The sequence below is a fragment of the Gopherus evgoodei genome, chromosome 24 (genome assembly GCF_007399415.2).
Source record: "Gopherus evgoodei ecotype Sinaloan lineage chromosome 24, rGopEvg1_v1.p, whole genome shotgun sequence".
In the NCBI taxonomy this organism is placed as follows: domain Eukaryota; kingdom Metazoa; phylum Chordata; order Testudines; family Testudinidae; genus Gopherus; species Gopherus evgoodei.
The window spans coordinates 10,196,937-10,212,924 of NC_044345.1; the positions used below are offsets into that span (position 1 = coordinate 10,196,937).

Genomic DNA, 15,988 nt, shown 5'->3' on the forward strand with positions numbered 1-15,988 from the left:
TGTATATAAAGTTATAAGATTCTCCTGTATGATGTTGCTAAGGCATATTTCAAATCTGGGGAAGCAGCCCAAACTACTTCCTGAGGCTTTGTCTACACTAGCACTTTTGTCAACAAAGCTTTTGTCAGCCAGGGGTTTGAAAAAAACATCCCCTTGACCAACATAAGTTTCACAGACAAAAGTGTCAGTGTGGACAGCACTATGATGGCTCTCCTGCCGACATAACTAATGCCGGTCAATGCTGGGCTGGCCTGCGATTGCTGTTTCATCCCAATGAGTGTTCTGTGGGGAGGAGGCACTAGAGCAGTTACCAGGAAGACCTGACAGTGGCACAGCTGTAGGAGTATGCTGTGCCACTGTATGGTCTGTAGTGTAGACATAGCCTCAGAGACAAAAGGCAATCAGATTCCTCAGCCAGTTGCCAACAAAATCAGATGGACCATCACCTGAAGAAGCAGCCATTCTTTGGCAGGAAGAAGGATGTGAGTAAGAAATTTACATCTTGGCAATCAAACAGCTGGCAGGGGCGGGGGGATACTGTGTTGATAGACTGGCTGTCATTTGAACCCCATCTGAAGAGCAGATTAGCAGCTGAAAGGAGTCCCAGAAAAGAGGAAGAAAAGATATAAAAATGAGGACTGGACACCTCAAGTGATCTCTGCCTTCACCTTTACTCACGGCATCAACAAGATTTGAAAGACAAAGAAAGCATTGTTGAAATGGGGTAGGGGTCCTGGCTGGGGGGAATCCAGCAAGACTGCTGTGAGCACATGGTGAAAGAAATCTTTGCTTTGATTTCCCTTAGCTTGTTACGTCAGGTATTAGTTTGTGTTTTACCTTTTATTTCTTTGTAACCAATTCTGACTTTTATGGCTCATTACTTGTAATCACATAAAATCCATCTTTCTGTGGTTACTAACTTGTTTTATTGTTTTATCTAAACCAGTGTGTGCTTGGATCGAAGTGTTCGGGAAACGTCATTTGAGATAACAGGGCATGTGCATATCATTTACTATTGATGAAATGATGGACTTTCTAGGAACTTGTATCATCCAGAAGGAAAGAGCTGAACAGTGTAAGTTGCACATTTCTGGGGACATGTCTGGGACTGGGAAGTTGCTAGTGTCACTCTGCAATAGAAATCAGGAGTGGCTGGCTAGAGGCACTCATGTAACTCTGCTGGGGGTAACGTACATGCTAGAGGCTGTGTGTGAGCAAGGCCAGGAGTGGCTGCTCTCACAGCGGAGCAGTATAAAAGGCACTCGCCGTTGGAGAATTGAGAGCACATCGCTGTTCAGCTATCCAGATTGTACGCTGAGGAAAGTCGCACTTCTGGTTTCAGGTCCCAGCCCCAGCTGCATTGCTCACCCCACCTCTGCAGCCTTTCCTGGTGGGGCACTGGCCAGAACAGGCCAGGGGGGCGTCCTGGCCCTGCTGAAATCAATGGGAGGTTAGCCCCGGAGCAGGGTCTGTATTAGGGACAATGCTGCATACAAAGGATTTCAGCACTTCCTGTCGCTGTTTGAGGATGCTCAGAGCTTTATCTGCTGGCTCTGAAATGTAACCAGAACTGGCTCCCCAGGGCCAGGGGCCCTTTCTGTTTGGTGTCTGCCAACATTCAGGCAGGTGAACTTTTGTTCCCACCCATGTGCCAGGGCAGGGACCCTGTGATGCTGCTTGGGCAGCCAACTTGGGATGCTGGGGGTGCTAGGGAGGGATTGTGTGGGGGGAGGGAGGTATCATTGCAAAGACGAGCAGCAGAGAGTGAACGGGCAGCAGTGCCAGCAGGTTACACCACGGGCTGTACTTCAGTTACATGATGCTGTCTGGAAGTGTCCCTGAATTCCCAAGTAATGCAGCAGGGAACAAACACTTAGTGCCAACCCCCAGGGAGCCACCTGGGACGGTGCCACCATCACGAGCACCTGGGCACCTCTGGTCACTTGTCAACCTACACGAGATGGCGGCAGCAGCCCATGAAGAAGTGGGGCCAGAGCCGGCAAGCGGGCGGGAGCATGGCTGGGCAGCACTGGATAGGGGAGCAGCTCTGTGGGAGGAGAGGCAGGCCCTACCCTGGAGCAGGATCAGCCACGTGAGCAAGTGGGGAGAGGCAGCTCCCAAGGCCATGTGGGAGACACAGGCACTGGGCTGGCCTGCGGTTGCTGTTGTGTAGCGGGGAGGCGCTCCTGTGCTCCTCCCATGCAGCCAGCCCTGGGGCACTGACTGCCTTGGGCTGGTTACCTCAAGTCACTGGGAGGGAACCCGTCTGCTTTGCAGCAATAAGCCAGGAACAGCTGCTTCCCGTCAGTGACGGGGGCGGGGGGCCCTCGGTGGCACATTCAGCACAGAGTGTGTGTCACCTGCTGCTGCAGGGAGCTGTCGGGGTGTCCTCAGACTCAGAGGCCACCTTACAGCACATTGCTGGGAAATGGTAAAGGAATCTGCTGGCTCTTCCTTCAGACCCTGGGCCACAACCGGCTTTGGGGCCTTGCAAAAAGGAACCTCTGCAGAGGTGGGTCTGGGAAGCACCTTCGCCCAGCATGGTCACCCTTGCAGAAGGGCCTGAGTCTCATTGACAGTCCCGGGGAAAGTCAATAGACCAGCTAAGGGACGCAGGCACCTTTGAAAATGTTACTGGGTGTCCTTGCATCTTCCCCAGGCAGGATCCCGACACGCTGCATGTGAGTGTGCACACACTGGTATGTGTTGTTGACTAATATACACTGGGCTGGCAGATATCTATCCGTATGTCCCACATTAGCAACGGTGTATAATCCATATGGGCTATCAGTGTGTATGAAGCACATAACTGTGATATAATACAAGTTGTATCGCTTAAATTGGCCTCTGCGTTTTATATACCCCTGCTCACTTGTGCTACGTGTCCCTTAACCTCTTGCAATCACTGAAATAAATGCTGGCGTAAGTCCACAGGTAAGCTGTCAAGCTCAGGAGGGACGAGTTACATAGCAACAGGCATGCACTGCAAGGTCCCAAAAGAAGAGGCCAAGACATGACTGCTCTCCCCTGGTACAGATCTAGGGGTCCCTCGGGAACCTGGAGTGCAGGAGCCCAGGGCAAAGATCGGGGGACTCCACGGTGCCATAAAAACAAGGTAGGAAGCCAACTGGTTAAATCGAGTTTCAGACAACGCACATAGGCCCTGTTACCAGTGGCTGATTAACACACAGCCTCATGGGGCCCATGCCAAGGGCCCCCTGCCAATTTAGGGGCCCCAGACTCCAGCCGCAGGGCTTTGGGCTCGGACCCTGGGATCCGGCTGTGGGGCTTCGGGATCTGGCCGTGGGATCTGGCCCTGGGCTCATCTTCCCCTTCTCCCCTGCCAGTGCCGCAGCCTCTGTTGCCTACTCCGGTCCCAGGCTTTGGCCAGGTGGTGGAAGGCTTTGTCCCCCAGCCCTAGGGCCTCAGGCTCTGGCCCTGAGCTTACCAAGCCCCCACATCACCCCTGGCCCCCGTTGCCTCCTCTAACCCCAGACTTCAGCCACGTGCCCCAGCCACAGGGCTTGGGCTGGGGCCCAAGATCTGGCCATGTGGCTTCAGGCTTTCAGGCTCCCACCCCTGGCCATGTGGCAGTGGGGGCCAGCCTCAGGATCCCCTTCCAATCTCCCCTAACCCCTGCTGCCACCTCCATACCCTCATCACCCCCCATCTCCATCCCCACCAGCCCCCGCTGCATCCCCTGGCCCCCTATCCATCCCACCATTGCCTCTGGCTCCCACTGCCTCCCTACCAACCTCCTCATCCAGAGATTCATTTGTCCCCAGACTTGCGGGGGCTGAGTAAGTCTGCTGTGAAAAGTGATATTTGTATGTTTGTTATTGTCACTTTTTCACAGCAGACTTAGTAGCTACCTGGGAGGCTGTGAAAACAGGTATTAACATACAAGTAGCACCTCTCATAGCAGCAGACTTTGCAAGTCTGAGGCTTGGTCTACACTACGCGTTTAAACCGATTTTAGCAGCGTTAAACCGATTTAACGCTGTACCCGTCCACACTACGAGGCTCTTTATATCGATATAAAGGACTCTTTAAATCGGTTTCTGTACTCCTCCCCGACAAGAGGAGTAGCGCTAAAATCGGTATTACCATATCGGATTAGGGTTAGTGTGGCTGCAAATTGACGGTATTGGCCTCCGGGCGGTATCCCACAGTGCACCACTGTGACTGCTCTGGACAGCAATCTGAACTCGGATCCAGTGGCTAGGTAAACAGGAAAAGCCCCACAAAATTTTGATTTTCATTTCCTGTTTGCCCAGCGTGGAGCTCTGATCAGCACGGGTGGCGATGCAGTCCCAAATCCAAAAAGAGCTCCAGCATGGACCGTGTGGGAGATACTGGATCTGATTGCTGTATGGGGAGACAAATCTGTTCTATCAAAGCTCAGTTACAGAAGATGAAATGCCAAAGCGTTTGGAAAAAAAATCTACAGGCTACACAGTGCTGCGTGACAAGCGTAACGGGAAGCCAGAGACTCAAACGGATGCTCATGGAGGGAGGGAGGGGGCACTGAGGACTCCAGCTATCCCACAGTCCCCAGCAGTCTCCGAAAAGTATTTGCATTCTTGGCTGAGCTCCCAATGCCTGTAGGGTCAAACACATTGTCCGGCGTGGTTCAGGGAATAGCTCGTCAATTTACTCCCCCCCCACCCCGTAAAAGAAAAGGGAAAGAAATCATTTCTTGACTTCTTTCAATGTCACCCTACGTCTACTGAATGCTGCTGGTAGACGCGATGCTGCAGCAGTGAAGAGCAGTATCTGCTCCTCTCCCCTCCCCAGTGGCAGATGGTGCAGTAGGACTGGTAATGGTTCTTGTTGTCAACCTATGAGTGCTCCTGGCTGGCTTCAGGTGAGGCTGGCTGGGGGTGCCGGGTGAAAATAGGAATGACTCCTGGTCATTCCTAGTAGATGGTATGGAATGGCTGGTAACCATCTTCATCATAGCAACTGGGGGCTGAGCTCCATCAGCCCCCTCCCTTTCCTGTGTAAAGAAAAGATTCTGTACTGCCTGGACTATCATAGCAGCGGGATGCTGGGCTCCTCTCCCCTGCACTGCTTAATGTCCTGCCTGGACTATCATAGCACTGGGAGGCTGCCTCCCCCTCATTTTATGTCACTAACAAGTCATTGTTTCTTATTCCTGCATTCTTTATAACTTCATGACACAAATGGGGGGGATACTGCCACGGTAGACCAGGAAGGTTGGGGGAGGAGGGAAGCAATGGTTGGGGTTGTTGCAGAGGCACCCTCCGTGAATGGCATGTAGCTCACCATTTCTGCGGGATCTGACACGGAACAGCTGTGCTCTCTGATACACTACTTCTCTAGTACACTTGCCCCATATTCTAGGCAGGATTGACTCTATTTTTAGAAACTATAAAGGAGGGATTGACTCAGGGAGTCATTCCCAGTTTTGCCTTTGAGCCCCCGGCCAATTTCAGCCAGGGGCACCCCTGATAGCAGCAGACAGTACAGAAGGACAGATAACCATCATCTCATTGCCAGATTACACTGGCAGCAGATAGTATAGAACTGGTAACCACCTCTGCTATCCTGCAAAAGCAAATGAATACTGCTGTGTAGCGCCGGAGTATCACCTCTGTCTGCGGCATCCAGTACACATACGGTGACTGTAAAAACAAAAAGCTGAACGGGCTCCATGGTTGCCGTGCTATGGCGTCTGCCAGGGTAATCCAGGGAAAAAGGGCGCGAAATGATTGTCTGCCGTTGCTTTCCCGGAGAAAGGAATGACTGACGACATTTACCCAGAACCACCCGCGACAATGATTTTTGCCCCATCAGCCACTGGGCGATCAGCCCAGAATTCTAAGGGGTGGGGGAGATCGCGGGAACTATGGGATAGCTACGGAATAGCTACCCACAGTGCAACGCTCCGGAAATTGACGCTAGCCTCGGACCATGGACGCACACCACCGAATTAATGTGCTTAGTGTGGCCGCGTGCACTCGACTTTACACAATCTGTTTTATAAAACCGGTTTATGTAAAATCGGCATAATCCCATAGTGTAGACATACCCTGAAAAAGAAAAGCAACTAAAAAAGGAAGAGAAACAACATAAAAAATTCAAGAATGTGCGAAGCAACTGATTTGTGTTACTATTCTGGTTGGGTCCAGTAAAGAATAGAGACAACTGTATATTGTTTTGATTACTGCAAAACCCTACATAAATAAATTCCCATGATTTAGATACGTATATGTGCATATTTATTTATTTTCCCTAAAGTTAATTAAGTATTTTAGGAAAAAGCATCAGAGCAGCCAGCAAGAGTTGCCCCTACTGGTGAGAGGCTCCCCCCGTGTAATGGTCAAGTTTAAGAAAATGTGAGAGATGAACAGGGCCTCCTAAAGGATTCAGGGGGCCTGGGGTCTTCAATGGCAGGGGGCCCCCCCTTCAGCGGTAATTTGGCAGCGGGGGATCCTTCCACTCCAGGACCCGCTGCCGAAGTGCCACAGAAGACCCAGAGCAGAAGCAGCTCCGGGGGCCCCGGCCCTGCAAGAGTTTTCCGGGGCACCCGGAGCAAGAGAAGAACCCCACTCCAGGGGCCCCAAAAAACTCTCGTGGAAGCCCCTGCAGCGCCCAGGGCCTGGGACAAATTGCCCCACTTGCCCCCACTCTCTGGGCAGCCCTGGAGATGAAAGAAACACTTGTTGGCCGGTGAACAACTGATTCTTGTAACATTAGTGCTGTCCAGATTAGCAGGGAACCTCGTTGTGTTCTGGTCTGGATAATATCTAGCCAGATTCATTTTCTATGTGGAAAAATTGAGCAGTTAATTTAGACATAATGAACTAGGGTCTGATTTGCTTCATTATTAACACAGTGTGTAACCATTGCATGGAGTCTTTGTGTTAATGCATTCTGATACATTCGTGTTTTTAACGGGGCATGAGGGGCAAATGTTCTTTGGGTCCAGGGCCCCAGTAAATCTTAATCCACCGCTTGGGGCGCCACCTTCTGGGTACAGGGAATGTAACGACACTGCCCGAGACGGCTTCCCAGAGGCTGCGATCGGAGTGAACTTTTTGCCAGTGCTATATCATTATTGGCTCACAGTAATAAACCTGAGTCACATTATTATTAGGTCTCTTGAATATATTTAGTAACAAGCCAAAGGCTGGGCAAGCAAGTGGCTACAACTTATCAACAGTGTGTGTTTGTATGCAGGTGTGGGTGTATATGCATGCACACAGGTATGTGTCTGTATGCATGCACAGGTGTGTGTCTACATGCACGCAGGTCTATGCGAACACAGGTACATGTGTATGTGGAGGGGGTGTATGTGCATTGCAGGTGTGTGTGTGTATGGGTGTGTGCACATGCATGCACACAAATATGTGTGTGGGTGGGTGTGTGTATGTGTACATGCAGGTACGTGTGCAGGCACTAAGGTATTTGGGTGTGTGCATGCAGGTATGTTTGTGTGGGTGGGTGTGTACATGCAAGTACATGTGCATATATGGATGGGAGTGTGCACAGGTGTGTGTGTGTGTGTGTGTGTGCCTGTCGTCACACAGGTATGTGTGTATACCTGTGTGCACACACGTGTGTGCGCTTGTGTATGAAATCATCACTTCATAACCCCTATGCACTGCCCAGACAGTGACCCCTCCAGTCCACCCAGACGAGCCTTATGCATTTCTGTCTTTGCTGTCAGATCTCTCACTCTCTTGCACACGCACTCTCGCTCACTCTGGCTCTCTCGCACATGCACACTCACTCTCTCACACATGGACTCTCACTCAGTCTCGCTCTCTTGCTCACTCTCACTGTCTCACATGCGCAGTCTCACTCACTCTGGCTCTCTCGCACATGCACTCTTACTCTCGCACACTGACTTGTGCTTAGTCTCTCTCTCTTGCTCACTTTCGCTCTCTCGCACGCGCACTCTTGCTCGCTCTGGCCCTCACGCTCTGATTTTGGACTCGCAGTCGGGTCAGCTTTGTTGCTAATATAATCCAGACTCCAGGAAACACAGGAGCTCAGCAGCAGGCCGGGTACGACAAAGGGAGTCGGCCTGAACATCAGCCAAACACAGCGCGGGTGCTTGGCAGAAATCGCATACAAGGGAAAGCCCAGCAGCTCAGCTCCGGCGCTCTGCTTGTACAGCAGGGGCAGAGACAGGCTGCATCCTCCTCATCATCATCCCACGTACAAGGGGGGTTCCCCCACCCTTCCCTGCACAGAAGTGCCTACTACAATACCTCATTGCCAAAGCTGTAAGGAAAGGGGGTGTCAAGGTGTCTATTGCAGGGGTTTTCAAACTTTTTCCTTCTGAGCTCCCCCCCTATGCCATAAAAACTCCACAGTCCACCTTCCTGTGCCACAGTAACTGGTCTTCTGCATTTAAAAACCAGGGCCGGCATTAAGGGGTAGCAAGCAGGGCAATTGCCTGGGGTCCCATGCCACAGGGGCCCCCACGAAGCTATATTGCTCAGGCTTCAGCTTCAGCCCAGAGTGGTGGGGCTCAGAACCCTGGGCTTCAGCCCCATGTGGTGGGGCTTCAGCTTTCTACCCTGAGTCTAATGCAGGCCCTGCTTGGCGCCCCCCGCACCCGAAACCTGCTCGCAGCCCAGACCCTTAGTTGAGAACCACTAGTCTAGTGGTTGGAATGTGGGAGGAGCCATCAGCGGACATAGATTGTATTTCTGGCTCTGGCCCTGCTTTGTGCCTCAGTTTCCCCATCTGTAAATTAGTGCTACTAACACCGAGGGGGTTCAGTTTGTTATTGCGTCAAAGCTGCTCAGAGTCCTGCAGGCGGGAGGTACCGCAGAAGGGCACAGGGTGGGGAAGCTACGCAGTGCCTTCCTTTGGGTATTAAAGACCATCTTTGCTAGGAGCTCTGTAATCCCTGCCAGTCGGCCTGAGGGCTGGCCACTCCCCCTGCCCTCGGCCTGAGGGCTATGCCAGGAGCAGGCATGGTGGTGTGATCAGGGCACCCTGGCTCTCCGCTCCCCACACAGAAGTGCAGAACCCTGGCAAGGAAAGGGCACTTTGTGCCATGAAGGGCTTTGCTGGAGCACTCGGAGAAATGTGTCAGCCCAGCGCTGCTCGGTGCCAGGTACGATATGCAGGCCCTCACGCAGGGGCTGTAACGGCTCTAGTCATAACAGTGAGACTCCACCCTTTAGAAGAGGCTTTTCCTGGCCATCGCAGGCTGACTGAGCCGCCTCCCGCCTGCCGCTGGGCTGCCTGGCACGGGCAGGGGACTGACTGGCAGGGAGGGAGGAGACGCGAGATAGCGGCAGAGCTAGGAACACAGGCGTCCTGGCTCTGCAGACCACGATCCACCCACTAGAGCCCAGCACCTTTTGGCCATTGGGGGCCTTTTCTCCCCAATTCCTCGGTAAGGACAGGGCTGAGACCACCCCGGCTTGGGGTGGATGCTATCAAGCCCTCTCCTCTAAACCCCAAGCTGTTTTCATTCGCCCCCCTTGCCAGGCCTTAGCCAGCACGTATCCCCGCCTCTCCATCACTGCTGGGGCTTGTCTTGCTGGACAGGATGCTACCATGGGTGTGCCGTGGGCGGAACTCACTGTGCTGCTTGTGGCTAGAGCAGTGCAGGCCCCAGCAGCTTCTGCCATGGGGGCAGCCCAGGAATTTGGGGATTGAACCAATCCAGTTTGAAAGTTTCCTCTGGTTTGGGATGTTGGGGCCCATTGAAATCAGACACCAGCCAGGCTGGCCGGGCTGTGCTGCCACCCAGTCAAGGCTCCCTGGTGCACGTCACAGTCTCTTGGGCAGAGTTGTGGGGAGATGGGCCCCACAGCCCATCTGGTCCCTGCGGTTAAGCCTGAGCTCATCCCTGGGATTGTCTGTTTCTCCCGTTATCCTGGCCAACCTGATAAAGCAGATACCGGGAGGCACATGAGGGCAGCTGCTCTGCAGAGAAGCCCACTGGAGCACACAGTATCTTTCCCTGGCGGTGTATCCATAGGCAGGGAGGCCCCAGGCCTCACGCGGGCTGACCCCTCAGTGCTGCTGCAAACAGCTTCCCCAGATACCCTAGAGATTACGAATCCTGTAAACACCCTGTCCTCAATCTCACCCCAGGGGCTCAGTCTGTCTTTAACACACCAAGGAAGGAAGGAACCATCCCCATTTTACTGACGGGAAACTGAGGCCCAGAGAGACCAGACAGTGCAGGGAGTCTGTGGCCAAACTGGGAATTAAACCCAGGGCTCCCAAGTCTTACTCCAGCCTTCCTCCCAGGAACTGTGGCTGCCAGCTCCTGCTGAGGTCCGCAGTTGAGCGCCCAGGGCTCTCGGCCACCCTCTGGCATAGCAACTGCAGCGGCTGATGTGTGACAAGAACCAGACTTGGCCACAACCCAGGACTTTGGAAAAGCTGGATCTCAAAGAGGCCTGAACAGAGGGCCCGACCCTGCAGGGCTCTGTGTGCCCCACAGGATCAGACCCCAGGTCAAACCCTGGGGATGCTGGTTTGAAGGACTCTAGCTGGGAACCCAAAAGCAAAGAGAGAGAAAATGGAGCTACACTGTGTGGGCTGGAGCAGGGGCCTGAGCCAACATGCTCAGCTTGGTACACGACCCTCCCTGTAGCGTGAGGGATCTGGGCCTGGGGCTCTGTCCTGGCCCCGCTCTCTGGGTGTGGGACAGGGAACTGGTTAGATGGGCCCTCGGACTCTGGCAGCAGCAAACAGCTTCAAATCTAGACTCGCTTCGTTTCCTGCTTCTGGAAGCTCCTGGCCCAGAGACTTTTCTGGACCCCTGGGGCTGACTCTGGTTTCACTGGCTCCTCTGCAACACATGGGTGGCTGTGGGAGAGATCTGAAAGTCCCCAGCCGAGCTCTGAGGACCAAGCCACCATCTCACTCACCATGCTAGCAGCCCCACTGGGCGCAGGCAGGGAGAGAGGCATTTGCTGTAGGGAATAGCCAGCGCCAGCTGACGGGCCCTGTTCAGCACAGGCCATTGGGGCGAGAGTGAATGCGAGGACTGCAGTTCCCATTGAGGGCCAGCCCCAAGCTGGGGGGCAGAGTCGGCGGCTGGGCCATGTCGCCAGTGCCGGGGGGAGGGAAGAGAGATCCTGACAGGGAAACGCACAGGGCACCAGTAGGGGAACTGGGCTAGAAGAGAAATGACCTGTACTGCTTCTCGGGGATGCTGTTATTATCCCTCTCCTGAGCACCGTGTTCAGGCTCAGAGGCTCCCATTGTAATCAGCAATTAACAATGTCTCCCTCCATTCCCAACCCCCCTCTCTACAGTTAGCACCTGAAACGGCCTGAGGGGGCAGCCCAGGGCATGAGGCTTGTGTGAGCACGTGGGCTGAAATCCCAGTGGCAGCTTTGCCCGGGGCTTCAGTGGAGTTGGATTTATCCCAGGGCACCTTTCTCTACTAGGACTAAATCGATGAGGAATTGACGGGAAAGGAGTCATAGATTCCAAGGCCAGGAGAGACCATTGTGCCCAGACCAGAGACCTGAGAGTCCCCAGCCGAGCTCTGAGAGCCAAGCCACCCCCAGATCATTCCTAGAGCAGAGCTGTTGGACAATTCTTAGATCAAGATTCTCTGGGATGAAGTATCCGTCAGCACCCTTGGTAAGCTAGGCCAATGGTTAATTACTCTCACTGTTAAAAATGTGCACCTTATTTCCAGTCTGAATGTGTCTAGCTTCAACTTCCAGCATCGACCTTTCCCTGCTAGACTGAAGAGCCCGTTATTAGGTATTTGTTCCCCAGGTAGATATTTATAGATATCTACCCTTAGTCTTCTCTTTGTTACGCTAAATAGACTGTCTCTCGCTACAAGGCAGGTTTTCTAATCCTTTAATCATTTCTGTGGCTCTTCTCTGACCCCACTCCACCTGATCAACATCCTCCTTGAACTGTGGGCACCAGAACTGGACAGAGGATCCCAGCAGAGGTCACACCCGTGCCAAACGGAGGTAAAATAACCTCTCTGCTCCAAACTGAGATTCCCCTGTTTATACATCCCAGGATTGCTTCTGGCCACCACATTGCACTGGGAGCTCATGTTCAGCTGATTATCCACCACGACTCCCAAATCTTTCTCACCGTCCCTGCTTCCCAGGCTCGAGTCCCCCATCCTGTAAGTACGGCTGCACTCTTTGTTCCTAGCTGTGTACATTTACATGTAGCCGTATTAAAACATATTGTTCGCTTGCGCCCAAGTACCAGGTGATCCAGACCACTCTGTGTCAGTGACCTGCCCTCTTCATTTACCACGGCCCCAATTTTTGCATCATCGGCAAACTTTACCAGGGATGATTTTCTGTTTTCTTCCAGGTCATTGATACAAACGTTAAATCAGGTAGGGCCAAGAACTGATCCCTGCGGGACCTCACTAGAAACGCACCCGCTCGATGACGATTCCGCATTTACAATGACAATTGGAGACCCATCCGATTTTTAATCAAACTGTCATGCGGTATCACGCCAAACGCCTCGGAGAAGAGTTACGACCATTACATCAACACTGTCACTTTTATCAACCAAATGTGTAATCTCATCAAACACAGATATCCCATTCCTTTGGCAGGATCTACTTTCCAACCAGCTGAGCTCCCAAGCCTGAGGCTGGAATCCCGTCCCCGGGTTTGTTTGGATCCCAAGTAAGGATCCCTTATCAACCCTGCCAGCCTTAAAAGCCAGAGGCATAACACACACATCCAGAGCTGGCTTCCCATTCTGATTTAACCACTCCCTCCCCCGATGCACCGTGCTCCCGTTCCCCAGCCAGGGCCCATCCACCCATTCCCCAGATCTCAGGGGGAGACAGTGGAGCGATTCAGTTAATCAGCCAGCAGCAAAGGGGGGTGTTCCAGGACCCGGTATGATGCCTTCAGATGGCACCCCTAGAATGCTTCCATATTCCAGACACATTGGGCTTTGGGGGGGAGCTCAGGAGGGGGCATCTGGGATGGGCAGGAAAAGAAGAGGAAGTACTTCCCACACTGGGTCCCAGCAGCCCTGTGGGGGTGGGCCCATTGCAGGCAGTGATAGGGAGGAGGGGAAATGTGGGACAGAGGATTTCTGGGCAAACCCTGACTTTCTGGATAGTGCCTCAGATTCTGTAGGATCCAGGCTGAGGGGACAGGGCTGGGGAGAGGGTCACAGCCCAAAGGGAAGACGCTAGCGAAAAGGAGAAGTGTCTCCATTGAGAGAGGGTCTATGACACACACATATGCTGAGATGGGGTTGGCAGAGGAGCAGTGTGGGGCAGAGGGGGGTCAAGGTGAGGTGCGTGGGGCTGAGCAAGGATGGCAGGGAGCTGGGAAGTGATTCCCCTAGTCCTAGAGCTGGAGCCACCCTGGCTCTGGGCACGTCTGTGCCCGAGTGACGGGAACCCTCAGGGTAGGGTGATCAGATGTCCTAATTTTATAGGGACAGTCCCAATATTTGGGGCTTTTTCTTATATAGTCTCCCTCCCCCTCCCCCACATCCTGATTTTTCACATTTGCTGTCTGGTCACCCTGCCTCAGGGAGCAGCCAGCCTGCGGGATTGTTAGTGAGGCTGAATGTGGAGAGCCTGGGGCCTGCAAATGCAGATGTGCAAAGGATGGCCAAGGAAACTGGCCCCAACCTAGCCCGGCTTCCCCTGGAACGTAACTCAGGACAGCAGCTGCTGGCAGGGCCTGGGCAGGGGGCCATGCCCAGCCAGAGGGGCACAACACTGGGCCTTTGCCCCACTTCAGGGCCAAGAGGGCACGTGGAGCTCCCATTAACAAGCCAAGTGAAGCCATCTGGGTGTCATAGGGGCTGCCGGGCAGGGGGGTCACTCGTTTGGGTGTGACCGGCTTCCACTTGGCACTGGCCCTAGCCCGCCCTGGGCGCTGCTCGGAGGGGTTTCACTTTCAGCACAGGGTGCCCAGCCTCGCAGCGGGAGGCGAGTGCAGAACAAAGCACGAAGCTGCCCTCAGAACTGCCCCTAGTTAAAGCTCAAGCCAAAGCCCTAGAGACGCCAGTTTGGCGCAGGCCCCTTTGCCTCAGGGCCGCCCCCAGCACTGCATGACCCCTGAGACGCCAGTCCTGCCAGTCAAACCCGCACTCTGCCCCCATTCCAGGCCCCTAAAAGCCTCCAAGGATCTTAGTCACCAACTCCTTCAGGTCTGAAGAACGAGCACCTCCCCATTAGAGGCACCTGGCCCAGCACTGGCTCCTCCAGAGATGGGGTTGGCAGAGGGGCTGTGTGGGGCAGAAGGGGGTCAAGGCGAGCTGCGTGGGGCTGAGTAAGGATGGCAGGGAGCTGGGAAGTGACTCCTCCAGATCTAGAGTCCTAGATCCCCCCATCCCCACCACAGAGCCCACACCTCCCGGGCCCCACGTTCAGAACCAGCCCTTGAAAGCCTCCCCAGACGCAGGGTCGCACAGGACCCAGTGAGGCCAAATCTCAGGCTCAGGCCTGCTCCCTGCTGAGCCCCTCCCCGAGGGTGCGCTCAGCTTGCCCTGCACACAAGGCCTGCCCCTGCGAGAAGGGCCAGAGCCCTGGGGCCACCCACAATGCCCCCGCCCCTACCTGCGCCTTCAGCCCAGAGGAGCAGCAGCAGGCCGGCCACGAGCCACACCTTCATCCTGGCCAACGGGGTCAAGCCAAGAAGCCCCCGCACGAGTCCAATCACTGCCTCGCCGGGGCTGGGATGGCAAAGGCAGCAGCGACCGCTCCGATCCGGCTGTTCGGCGGAGACGCACTGTCCGGTGTGAGCTGGGGCTGGGTTCTGCAATTGACTCAGCAAGAGGCCCCACAACCACAGAGCAACGCCTTCCTGCACTCACCACTCGCTCCTTAACTCTTCACACGGCCAGGCCCAGCGCAGTTCCCTTTTCTCCAGGCTCTGGTTGCATTAGGGAACTAGCCAGGGTTGACATGGGCCCAGGCCCCTTCCCGGAAGGGGCAGGTGGGAGCCCACTGGTAATTGCTCAAGCACTGGCGGAACTGTGTATCGAAGGGCTGGGTGATGCCATTGACCCAGGCCACTGAAGGGCCCTTTGGGGCTGGCGAGGACTCAGATGGGGGACTAGTGACTCAGGCTGATTTGAATCCATCCCGGCTCCATCCTAGCACCCGTGGTCCCCCTAGATAACGCTCTCCAAGCACTGCGCTCTGCCCTAGGGGCTGCTGCTCCTTCACTCTGCTGGGTTTCGCACCAGGTTCCAGGCGAGGCGGCTCCATGGCTGGGTTTGACCTAGCCCTGGTGGAGTCATTCACACCTCACACCGTGGAATCACAACAGATCCAGTCCGGCCCCTTGCTGGGGGGCTCTGCCCTTCCCACGGAGCCTGGCTCAGCCCCCAGCTCCTCACCAGCTGCCCCCCCCTCCAGGCTTGGCGTACAGGCCGAGTCCTTCCTAACCTCTAGGCCTCAGGACCAGAGTGACCTACCCCCGCCCTGGTGCCCTGCCTGGCAGGGGCCCGTTCCCTGCTAATCAGGACCAGGCTGGGGCCAGAACTGTCTGCCTCCCTCCCTGCAGCTGCCTTGAGCACCCTTTGCCAAGCCCCATGGCCAGTCTGTGCCCTCTCCTCTCCTCTGCAGCTGGGTCTGGCTACTCTGGGCTGGGCAAGGGGGCCCTAGCTCCAGTCTAGCTGGACTCTCCTTAACTCTGTCCGATTCTGACTGGATGCAGGGCCTCCCCCTGGCACCCCAGGACGAGGCTACAGGCGTTCCCGCCCAGCATGCCCGGCTCATGCAGGCTGCAGGACAAGCAGGGTCAGGCCCTGGGTAGGGACTGTGCAGCAAATCCAGCTTTCAAGGAAAAAAACAAATCTTTAAAAAAAAAGAATCTGTTAAAATCGTGCCCCACCTGAAGGGCCAGCACCCCCTGGGGAGCCTGGTGGGGGCAGAAATGCAGTGGCTGGTGAGAACTGGGGGGTTGGAGAAAGAAGGGTATGGGCACGCCTTGCTGCCCCCCAGCACAGGGCCTGGGTGGCACACCCACTGCGCTCGGGAAGCAGCTGGTTACAACAGGCC

At 54.7% G+C, this 15,988-nt stretch overlaps 1 protein-coding gene across 1 annotated transcript in view; it reads right to left on the bottom strand.

Moving 5' to 3' along the window:
* The window catches only part of FCER1G (Fc fragment of IgE receptor Ig), a 29,960-nt gene extending 15,126 nt beyond the window's left edge, over positions 1 to 14,834 (bottom strand). The window contains exon 1 of the mRNA XM_030542294.1: positions 14,540 to 14,834. Coding sequence (XP_030398154.1) covers positions 14,540 to 14,594 — 55 coding nt within the window. The 5' untranslated portion in view covers positions 14,595 to 14,834. The remainder of the gene's footprint in view (positions 1 to 14,539) is intronic.
* Positions 14,835 to 15,988: the final 1,154 nt, after the last annotated feature.